We start from the raw sequence: 12689 nt of genomic DNA on the forward strand, positions 1-12689 counted from the left end.
TATATGCCCCAGAAGAGGGAAGAGAACAAGATAATATTGATTTTTATAATCAGCTACAAAACATATAATAAAATAAATAAAAATGATTACGTAATTTTAGCAGGAGACTTAAATGCAAGAATTTGAAACATGAAAATTAATAATAATATAGGAATACATGGAGAAATACTCTAAACAGGAATGGTAAAAAATTGATTAACTTTGTAGTTTATAATAACCTAAAAATAATGAATTCCTTCTATAAACATAAAGAATACATAAATATACTTGGGCAGCAAGAGGATGGAAATCAATATTAGATTACTTTATACTAAATGAAAAGGCATCAAAATTTTCACTTGATGTTAGAGTTCACACAGGATATGAAATAAGCAGTGACTGCTTCCTTGTTAAAATAAAATTAAGATTGCCACCTAAATGGCTACAAGTAACAAGAACAGAAAGAAAAATTGAAATATTTGTTTATAAAACTAGACTATTGAATGACACAAATGTACAATGGCTATATGAACAAAGAAATAACCAATATCTAGATAAAATAAAACAAAATGAAGAAATAGAAATAGAATGGCTTAATATAAAAACGATACTAAATGCAGCAGCAAATGAAAGCTTAGGAAAGACCAAAAAATTCAATAAAAGGAAAAAACTGAACATCTGGGATGATACAATCAAATAAATAATCAAAAAGAAAAAAGAAGTCTATCACAAATGGTTGAGCAGTAAAAGATTAGAAGATGAAATAGAATATAAAAGAATGAGAGCCATAGCTAAAAGAGAAGATAGAAAAAGTAGAGAACCATGGAATAAATTTGTTTCTAATTTAGAACATGATTTATATAAAATAAGACCCAATGTATATAAAATTTTGAAACATTTAAATGCAGATACCAAAGAAAACATAAAATTAAACACTGAATTGAAATTAGAAGAATTTCTAAATTACTACACAGAATTGTGGACAGAAAAATATTTTTAAAAAACAATTGGCAAACAATTAACGAAAATGAAAAGGAAATAACTAAAGAAGAATTAGAAATCAGCTTGAAAGAAACAAGAAACAGAAAATCACCTGGAGAAGATGAACTAGGTTCAGAACTATGCAAATATGCAGGAACTAGATTCAAAGAAAGACTCTTATTCTTTTTAAATAAAATTTATTCAACTGGACAAATAAAATTTATCCCCCCAGTAGAATGGAAAAAAGCAGTTGATTCCTATCTTTAAAAAAGGTAATAGAGTTGACCCTAAAAACTATAGAGGTATCAGTATACTAAATGCCTGTTACAAAATATATAGCAGAGTCTTAAATAGCAAACTAATGAAACATTCCACAAATTTTATTTTAGAAGTACAGAATGGATTTAGAAAAGGACGATCATGTATAGACCTGGCCTTTTGCCTAAAATTAATAATAGAGAAAAGAAGAGAATACAATTTAGAAACACATATTGCATTTATTGACTTTGAAAAAGCATTGGAGATTCAGTGGCAAGCCTTGAAGAAAACCCTGATTGAAAGAAAGAAACTAAAAGAAAACCCTCAATACTCTACAGTTATATGGTGTCAATGGGGCATTATATCAAGCAATACTTAGTCTTTATTTGAGTTAGTCAGCAGTTAGAATTCAAGAAGTACAGGAAGATGGTTTAATGTTAAATCTGGTGTGAGACAAGGATGTACATTATCCCCTCTGTTATTCATTATCTATATGGATCACATTATGAAGGAAAGTGGTATTAAACATGATATCAAAATTGGAGATGTTAATGTCAGCTCTTTGCTTTATGCGGACGATGGTATACTTCTAAATAAATCCGCTGCAAGTCTACAAGATTCTCTGACTAAATTTAGTAACTGTTGTAATAGATATGGTATGAAGGTCAGCAATAAAAAAGACAAAGACAATGAAAATAGGCAGAATCATTGAAAATGTCAACTGTGTTGTGAATGGAGAACTTGTGGAAAAAGTAAAACATTTCAGCTACTTAGGCACGATTTTTACTAAAGACGGTAAATTAAATATAGAAATAGACAACAGAATCACCAAAGCCGGTGTGGTTGGAAGTCAATTGAATAAATTCATATGGAATAAGAGAGAAATTAGTCAGAACACTAAATTAGATGTATACAAGACAGTGTTCAAACCAGTTTTAACTTATAGATCTGAGAGATGGGTCAGAAGTAAAACACTTGACCAAAGACTAGAGACCGCAGATATGAGAGTCCTGAGAAAGATTAGAGGCATAAACAGATGGCATCAATGGCAATATCATATTAAAAACGAGGATATTAGGAAAGAACTTGACATTGTCAGCATCCAGGAATGCGTTAGCAGAGCTAATCTCAGATGGTATGGTCACTTAAACAGAATGGGCGAAGAAAGATTAGCAAAACAAGTGTTCCCTGCCAGGTTGGAAGCAAAACGACCCAGAGGAAGACCAAGATATAGGTGGATTGATACGGTACAAAGTGCCTTAGATGATAGAAATATAAGATCTGATAATGTTGGAGTCTTGACAAGTAACAGGCTGATTTCGAGGAAAATTGTAGATAGGAAGTTAGTAATGATATAATTTTTTTCATGTAGTACTATCTTATCCTGTACACCCCTTGAGGGTACATGGCAGGAATTTGATGATGATGATATAAAGCCAGCAAAGGTTGGTTGATTGGTAGAGTCTCTGCTACTAATGGCTCACTCAAGAAGTTAAGCAAGTTCAAGTGTGGTTAGTAGTTGGAAGGAGATCAGTCGTTCGATGCTGTTGGCACACTCTCCCTTGATGAATCTTTGGACTCCCTGGATGTGTCACATAATAGGAATAAAGGACAACGTGGTTTTGTGAAGGATAGGTCTTCACAAAATAGGAAGTCAGTTGAATAAATTCATATGGAATAAGAGAGAAATTAGTCGAAACACTTAATTAGCTGTATACAAGACAGTGTTCAAACCAGTTTTAACTTATGGATCTGAGAGATGGGTCAGAAGTAAAACACTTGACCAAAGGCTAGAGACTGCAGATATGAGAGTCCTGAGAAGGATTAGAGGTGTGAACAGATGGCATCAATGTCAATATCATATTAAAAACAAGAATATTAGGAAAGAACTTGACATTTTCAGCATCCATGAATGCGTTAGCAGAGCTAATCTCAGGTGCTATGGTCACTTAAATAGAATGGGTGAGGAAAGATTAGCAAAACAACTGTTCTCTGCCAAGTGTTTTCCTGTCAACTTAGAACAAGTGTTCTAAGTTGGCAGGAAAACGACCCAGAGGAAGACCAAGATATACGTGGATTGATATGGTACAAAATGCCTTAGAAATATAAGATCTGGTAATGTTAGAATCTTGACAAGTAACAGACTGATTTCGAGGAAAATTATAGATAGGAAGTTAATAATGATGTAAATTTTTCATGTAATACTATCATATCCTGTACATCCCTTGAGGGTAGATGGCAGGAATTTGATGATGATGAAAAAGCATTTGACAAAGTTAAAAGAAACATTATTTAACATAATAAAAGAAAGACAAATATCAAATAATATCCTAAAAGCTAACACCATGTTCCAACATAAAAATGTGCACAAATTCACATGGAGAGAAGAGGCTAGGAATAAGAAAAGTCTCATTGACAATATTATTGTTGATAGTGATGTTTTCTCCCTGGTGCAGGACACCAGAGTGTATAGAGGATTTGAAATTGTAAGTGATCACTATTTAGTCTTGAGCAGGAAAAAATTGAATTTCATATTGAAAAGAATTACATGTAAGAAAGTTTTAAAGCGAATAAAAGTTGAGCAGCTCTCAGATGTGAACTGTAGACTAAAATACAGAAATATTATTGAAAAGAAAATGAAAGAGTTTGAGAACAGGAATCAAACCTTGGAGATTCAGTGGCAAACTCTGAGGGAAACATTGATTGATTCTGCCAGAGAGGCATGTGGTGAGGTTGTGTGCAAGGATAAAAAAATCAGAACTCCCTGGTGGACACAGGAAGTTAAAGAGGCAGTGAAGGAAAAGAAGAAAGCATATCAAAAGTTCCTGGCAAATAAGTCAGCTTTTACTCTTACAGAATACAGAGACAAATGTAAGAAAGCTAAACAGTGTGTAAAACTAGCTAAACAAAAGTCATGGGAGGACTTTGGCAAGAATATAGAAAATAAATATCAAGAAGGTGGCAAAATATTCTGGAGGTTGTTGAAGAAGCTTAGGAATGGAGGAAAGAGTGCTGTAAAAGGAATTAGAGATGATAAAGGTGAAATGAAAACAGGAGAAAAAGATATCCTTGAAGTATGGAGTAATTACTTTGAAAAACTGCTAAATGAAACAAGCAGTGATGACAGCACAGTGATAAAAAACACTGACCAGGCATGCAGTCAGGAATACATATCCATACTTGAAGTAGAAAAAGCCATCAAAGGCTTGAAATGTGGAAAGGCAGCAGGAGTAGATGATATTCGACCAGAAATGCTGAAGTATGGTGGTATAAGAGTCTTACGGTAGCTGCACTGCATAGTTCAGAAAGCCTGGACAGAGGGACGAATTCCCGATGATTGGAGTAGAGCTCTCATAGTACCCATATATAAAAAGGGAAATAAAACTGAATGTGAGAATTACAGAGGTATTTCCCTACTGAGTATTCCTGGCAAGATCTATGCAAGTATACTTGAGAAACGGTTGAGAACAATTGTGGAAGAAAAGCTTGGTGAAGAACAAGCTGGATTCAGGCCAAATAGAGGCTGTCAGGATCAGATCTTCACTTTACGACAAATAGTCGAGAAAGCATGAGAATATAACAAAGATCTGTATTTAAGTTTTGTCGATTTGGAAAGGGCATATGACAAGGTGCCAAGAGAGAAGCTATTCAATACGCTGCAGTTATATGGTGTCAATGGGGCATTATATCAAGCAATACTTAGTCTTTATTTGAGTTGTGAGTCAGCAGTTAGAATTGAAGGAAGTACAGGAAGATGGTTTAATGTTAAATCTGGTGTAAGACAAGGATATATTATCCAATCTGTTATTCATTATCTATATGGATCACATTATGAAGGAAAGTGGTATTAAACCTGACATCAAAATTGGAGGTGTTAATCTCAGCTCTTTGTTTTATGCGGATGATGTTATACTTCTAAATAAATCCCCTACAAGTCTGCAAGATTTCCTGACTAAATTGAATAGCTGTTGTAATAGATATGGTATGAAGGTCAGCAATAAAAAGACAAAGACAATGAAAATAGGCAGAATCATTGAAAATGTCAACTGTGTTGTGAATGGAGAACCTGTGGAACAAGTAAAACATTTCAGCTACTTAGGCACAATTTTTACTGAAGATGGTAAACTAAATATAGAAATAGACAACAGAATCAGCAAAGCTGGTATCGTGGGAAGTCAATTGAATAAATTCATATGGAATAAGAAAGAAATTAGTCGGAACACTAAATTAGCTGTATACAAGACTGTGTTCAAACCAATTTTAACTTATGGATCTGAGAGCTGGGTCAGAAGTGAAACACTTGACCAAAGACTAGAGACCGCAGATATGAGAGTCCTGAGAAAGATTAGAGGCGTGAACAGATGGCATCAATGGCAATATCATATTAAAAATGAGGATATTAGGAAAGAACTTGACATTGTTAGCATCCAGGAATGTGTTAGCAGAGCTAATCTCAGATGGTATGGTCACTTAAATAGAATGGGAGAGGAAAAATTAGCAAAACAAGTGTTCTCTGCCACGTTGGCAGGAAAACGACCCAGAGGAAGACCAAGATATAGGTGGATTGATAGGGTACAAAGTGCCTTAGACGATAGAAATATAAGATCTGATAATGTTGGAGTCTTGACAAGTAACAGACTGATTTGGAGGAAAATTGTAGATAGGAAGTTAGTAATGATGTAATTTTTTCATGTAGTACTGTCATATCCTGTACACCCCTTGAGGGTACATGGCAGGAATTTGATGATGATGATCCTAAAAGCTATCATAAGTATATATGAAAATAATCAAATATAAATAAGATTAAATCACGAGCTATCATATACGAGAGAGATAAACCAAGGGGTCTGAAAGGGATGTCCCCTGTTAGCAACTCTTTTTAATATCTACTTAAATGAAATAATAATAAAATGGAATAAAAATTTACATAAATGAATTAAACTTTCTTCTACAGTAAACTTAAACACTCTCCTCTTTGCCGACGACCAAATAATAATTGCAAATTCTGAAGATAAACTACAGAAAGCTATTTTAGATCTAAATGAGATATCCAAAGATTATGGTATGATAATATCAACAGAAAAATCAAAAACTATGGCCTTTAAAGGACAAGATCCAGCAAGCACTAAAATAATAATAGATAACAAAATCTTAGAACAGGTGAATTCATTTAATTACCTAGGCTGTACGATCACATATGAAAATGAAAAAGATATAAACATAAAAATTGCAAAATATTTAAAAATAACAGGTGTAATTAACTCTATATTTAAACTAAACCAAGTTCAAAAACAAACCAGACTAAAAGTATACAATACATTAGCCCTACCACTCTTAATGTATGGAAGCGAAATCTGGACAATAAAACAAAAAGAAGAAGATTAACAACAGCAGAAATGAAGTTTATAGAAAAACTGCAAAGAATACCCTATTTGATCACAAGAGAAATTAAGAAATTATGAAAGAATTAAACCAAGAACCAGTAATAGAAAAAAATTTAAAAATATAAACATAAATGGATGGAACACGTTCAAAGAATGAAAACAGAAAGATTACCAAAACAAGCCTTAAAGTACAAGCCATTAGGAAAAAGAAAACCAGGACGTCTTCTTAATTGATTCAAACAATGACTTCTAAGGCCAGAACAGGCCATGCTAGGCCTAAATCCTTGATATGCATGATGATGAATTATATTTTTTATGGCAGATTTTCCTATTTTACCGAAGAAAATTTGTTTCTACGTGGGGGGGGGGGGATTCCTTTGTATGAGATCTGCCTAACTCGCCTTAACACGTTCGCTGCCAACTACGAGTATATTCGTAGTTGGTAAACCAGCTACACAAGCCGGCAACGAGATTACTGTACTAACCTTGAAGGAGTGAAAATGCTTGGCTTGTGGAGCTAGCATCAAAACTGTGTATTCTCATAGATGTTATATGCGCTGCATAAGCCAGCTATGAGTATACTCGTATGACGCTTACCGCCGGCAACAAGATTACCATACTGACCAAGAAGTGAAATTGCTCACCGTACGGGAACAGACATTTTCTATTGTATTGTTCATTTTCTTACCAAATGATATTAATCCCTTTGTCAGTTATTTCCTTCCTTTTATTCTAGACATAATAAGCATGTCCTCATGTTTTCATAGTATGGCTCATTACTCTAAGATGCTCCTTAATGAATAATCATTAAGAAACTATTAAAAACTAAGTTCACTTTTTTGTCAAAATAAAATGCTTATCCAACTTTTTTTTTTTTTCCTGCACTCACGAAGAATGGCAAATAATTTGACCAACTGCTTTAATAGTTATATACGTGATAATTTATAATTTAACTTGAAAGAAATTATTATTCTGATTTGTAGTAAAATATGATGAATGAAATAAAATTCTTCTCAAATGATTCTGTCACTCACATTAATAGGAGCATGTTTGTCATTTTTTGTTCAGGTTTATTGCTTTAACTTCTGAATACCTTTCGGATCACCTTCATTGTGAAGGTCTGTTTCGTAAAACTGGATCTGTAAGCCGCCAGAGAGAACTTAGGGTATGTAAATATATGCTTTTCATAATTTTCTATGAATTTAAAATCGCATATTTAAATCTGTGCAAAATTAGTGCTATATATATATAGTAAGTATATCATGAATAAGAAAGACAATGGTTAAAATTTTCAAACATTACAAAACTCAACTTAAGAACTTGCATCAAAATCAGTTTTATATGGTTTTTTTTTGAACTAACTTTAATGTCTAAGTTTCCAGCTATTAAATTTCCTAATTCTGTTATAGATGATATAGTTATCCTATGATTCAGAAGATAATTTTATTTAATTTTGCTAAAATCTTATTTTTTGATCTGTTAATTTATAAACAAGAGAGATTATTGAACATCATTTTGAGTAAAAGCTGATTTCTCTTTGAACTAAGTCAGAGGAGAAATCACTTATGTTAAAGTAAATAACTGGAAGGAAACTTCCATATACTCTATAGGGAATGCAGGGAACCTGTGGTGTGTCCCATTACTATATAACAATTTTGATGCTGAATGGATGAGGATAAGCAGCCAGTTTGGAACTTAGCTCACCAAACTGTATGCTATATTGGTTAAATTCATGTATGTTACCCCTGTATAATAATTAGGTGTGATGCTGGCTGGGAAGTTATCCACTTGTGCAACCCCTCCCCAACACACACACACACACACACACACACACACACACACACACACACACACCGCTTTCATCAAGAAGCCAAGATGAACATTTAAGTCAACACTGGAGGAAAATAAGCAGAAATGAAATTGAGTAAATTATACTTGAAAGAAGTTATGTTCTGGCTTTTATTCTTATCTGCAGCTGACTTTGCATTAAGTTTGCTAATAGACTGGAATGAAGAGACAGCATCTGGAGGCAAAAAAGAATGAATTTGAGTTTTTGAGGGACGACTATCTTTAGACAGTATGTAACAGAGGATATACAGGGATCAAAAGTCTTGGATTTGATTATATCATCAGAAGATGTTAATGTAAATGAATTGTTCACTCTCCTTCTAGTTGGTGAGAGTGACCATGAGGAGATTACTTGACTGGCGTCCAGCCATATGAGGACCTCTGTGAGAAAGGGATATATGTGGAACTATAATGCTTGTGACTGTCACAATCTCAGGAGATAGCTTGCAGCTATATCATGGAATGAAGACTGTACTGCTTAGTAACTGCCTGGCAGAAGGAATGTCTGAATGCATACCAAAGGTCAAGATGTCAAATAAGATGGGAGTAAAATAGATGAATGAAGAGGTGAAGCAATTTGGAAGAAGGCATTGTGGAGGCAGCACAAGACGAGTGGTAATAGCCAGTTGCATGAGGAGTGCAAAGAGCAAGCAAAAGTCACTTGCTTAGTAACAGTCAAACATGCAGTATGAGCAGCAGTAGAAAAAAGAATAATTATGGAAGGATGAGACTCATTGGAGAGAATGGTAGAATGATAACCATAAGCTGAGGAGGATATAGTAAAAGTGTTAACCGAACATTTCACGAAGGTATTTCATCCTCATGAAAGTAACATCATGCAGAAGTTAGCAGTTGGAAGGGAGAAGGAGGTATATGAGGAATAGTAAACTTGATGTCAATAAAGCAATAGGACTTGATGGTATATCTCTGCATGTCTTGAAGGAATGTTCCATTCCAGGAAGTTAACAGGAGTTTTTAATGTACCTCTTTAACATAAGTCTTAGATTTCCCCAAGTCCCAAAGGAGTGGAAAGAGGGCAAAATTATTCTGTTTCATAAAGGAGATAAGACTAAGACTTTGAATTACAAGCCAGTCTGTTTGTCTTGAGTTGTAGTAAAGGTGTTAGAGAGGCTAGTCAGGACCAGGATTCAGAATTGGGTTAATGACAACACTGTTCTCTTTGGAGAGTATGGACAAGTGCATTGAACAAAGGGGAAGCATACATGGTGGTATATTTAGATTTTGTTAAGTCTTCGATAGACTGCCACTAAATTAATGGATACTAAATTAATACCCTGGATTGGAGATTGGCTATTTGATAGGTATCACCAAGTTGTGTATGGGGGGGCAATATACATCAAGAGGAATGTCACCAATGCTGTGTGCTTCAGAGATCTATTTTGGCTCCATTGCTGTTTAATTTGTAAGTAATATTCACAAGAGCTTGAATGGTGAGATATAGAGTTGTTTGCAGATGATGCAAAGTTGTGAGGAGTACAATGGATCTTGTAGCCTTGCAAGAGGATTTGAATAGATTGGGTGAATAAGTGGAGCTAACAATTCAACATAGTAAAGTGTAAGATTTTTAAGTTTGTGAAGCACAGATTGGATGTAGAGTCTTAGAGGTGGTGGAGTAGATAAGGGATCTGGAGATGTTGGTGGATAAGATAGAAATTTCGGGGGACAATTTTGTGAAAATTGTGAGGACAGCACAGTGCATTATAGGAATGATGCAGAGCACCCTGACGTTTAGGAGTAAGGATGTTGTGATTCCATTGTCTGAGGCTTTGATCAGACTGAATATGGATTACTGTGCACAGATTTGGTCACCAGAATTTCAAAAGGATGAAGAGATGTTGGATCAGATTCAGAGACAATTGACTAAGATGTTTTCTGGTTTTGGGAATGTAGAGTATGACAGCAGATTGAGGGAATTCAAATTGCAAAGTATGGTTTATAGAAGGATGGGGTGGGTCAAGATGATCGAGACCCAAGTTGGTTTTGGGTTATCACCAGATTAATGTGGATCAGATTTTTCATAGAATGGGTGGAGACAAGAATAGAACAAGAGGTCATTCGTGGAAGCTGTACAAGGAGGGTGTGAGCAGAAAGTGGCTTTTTTTGTGTGGAGAGTAGTGGATGGTGGGAATGTGTTGCCTAGAAGTCTTGTGGGTGTGGAGAGTGAATGCATTCAAGTCACAATATGATAAGATGTGCATGTGATTGAGAACCTCTGCAATGAGTCATTGACTTATGGAGATCTAATAATAATAGCATCCCATAATGCATTTCATTATACACTCTTAAGAAGGGAGTGTATTTTGAGTTTGTAGAGCAACTTGATATGAAGTTAATTGCTTTATATATAAATAGCCTTGTTGTGAATGCATTTCATGTGCAAACATTTGTTTGCTTATTCTTGCATGAAATAAAAATGTACTACCTCCAGTCCGAACCTTGGAGAAAGGTTGGGCAAAGGACTGATCACCCTTTTCTGTAAAATCCTGAATATGGAAACAGAAAGCCCCAATATACTAGGTGTTGTGTGTGACAACCTGCAAGATTCTAGATACTTGCTATTTAAATTGGTAAAAGAATGATGCATAGGTGAAATTTCAGTGATAAAGGAATGTTAGAACTATGTTTCAAACTGGAAAGACACAAGAAACTATTGGGGAAATGAGAAAGTACAGAATAGACAGTTTAGGAATAAGTAAACTAATAGATAGGAAAGAGTGAACTGTAAATAGATATCAACATATTCAGGATCTGATAAATCCTGAAAGACGAGAGATGCTTACATTGAGTAAGCAGAAGTAAAAGCATGGTGAATTGTGGAAGCCCATGAATAATCAAATAATGACTAGATTATATTCAGAATGCATTAAATTAAACATCATACAGATTTACATACAGAAAAAGAGATCTCTTATGATAAGTTGCAGAACAAGTACCAAAGCATGACATGTTAATTATTGTTGTGGGATATGAATGCCCAAGTTGGTTAAAGAAATAATGAATTTGAGAGAACAGTAGGTTGTGAAACTTGTGGTTAAAGAAATGAGAATGATGATTTATTGGTAGAATTTTTTTGAAATGTGACTAATCTTGTGATAGGAGGAAATGTATTTAAACATAGACATACATAATCTGACCTGAATGAATATAACCAGATAGTAAAAATAAAAAAACCAAATTAATCAGTACAACTTTAAGAAATTGGAGTAGGGTAGCAGCTGATATAGGATCTGATCATTGCTTAATAACAACCAAAGTTAAATGAAAGCTGCATTAGGAGTTAGAAAATTTCAAAATCAAAATGGAAGGTTATGTCTAAATTAATAATAAATAAAATGAAGGAAAATTTTCCTGTTAAGATAAAGAATTAATTTCAAATTTTGAAGAATGAGAAGCTGGAAAGTGAGAAAGAAGACATGGAAAGGAAATGGAAAATTTTGGGGAAAGTACAGGGTGTTTCACCTGTAGGAGGCTCTGAGTTATCATTTATCACAGACATTATATACAAGATAGGCAAACATGGGATAAAAATGGTGTACTGCTGACTGAAGAGGATAAGATCGTAGAAAGATAGAGCATTTTGAGATTTTAAACGTAAAAAATAATATAACCAACAACATTGGAAGAACTTCCTATAAGTATGAATTAAATATTACGTTAGAACCAATATCTAAAATTGAAATAATAAACTTAATAGAGAGGATGAAGAGTGAAAGCATGTGGCAGTGATAATAAAGCATTAGAAATGCTTAAGACAACTAAAGAAATTGCTGCTGTGAGTGATCTTTAATGTAGTAGAGACTGAAAAGATAGCAGACAATGGAAAGAAGCATTGATAACCATGGATAAAAAGAAAGGAGATTCCCCCCCCCCCCATTGTCTACTTCCAGTATCTGTAAAAGAAATGGGAAAGATATTAGATCATGAGCAAGCTGGATTTAGAACAGGTGGGAGTGCTATACACATCATACTTTTACCTTAAGGAATATCATTGACCATAGTATAGAATTTAGAACCCCATATACATACATATATGGGGCTTCAATAGATAAATCAAATATAAATAACTTTTCTCCATCGCATATAGAATTCATCCCCCCATTCACCTCAGATGAAACAAAACAAACATTAAAACAAATGGAAAATGGCCTGGTGAAGACCTAATTAACACAGAATTAATTAAATGGGGAGGAAATAATATCATTCACCATGTCACAAACT

At 34.2% G+C, this 12689-nt stretch overlaps 1 protein-coding gene across 2 annotated transcripts in view; it reads left to right on the top strand.

Moving 5' to 3' along the window:
* The window catches only part of LOC150102144 (uncharacterized), a 138960-nt gene that overhangs the window by 10206 nt on the left and 116065 nt on the right, over positions 1 to 12689 (top strand). For both annotated transcript variants that reach the window (XM_090399207.1, XM_090399208.1), the window contains exon 3: positions 7671 to 7767. In XM_090399207.1, the coding sequence (XP_090255333.1) occupies positions 7671 to 7767 (97 nt within the window). The remainder of the gene's footprint in view (positions 1 to 7670; positions 7768 to 12689) is intronic.

Source organism: Typopeltis vanoorti, chromosome 10, assembly GCF_054136105.1.
Source record: "Typopeltis vanoorti isolate ZY-2024b chromosome 10, IOZ_Tvanoo_1.0, whole genome shotgun sequence".
NCBI classification, from domain to species: Eukaryota; Metazoa; Arthropoda; class Arachnida; order Uropygi; family Thelyphonidae; genus Typopeltis; species Typopeltis vanoorti.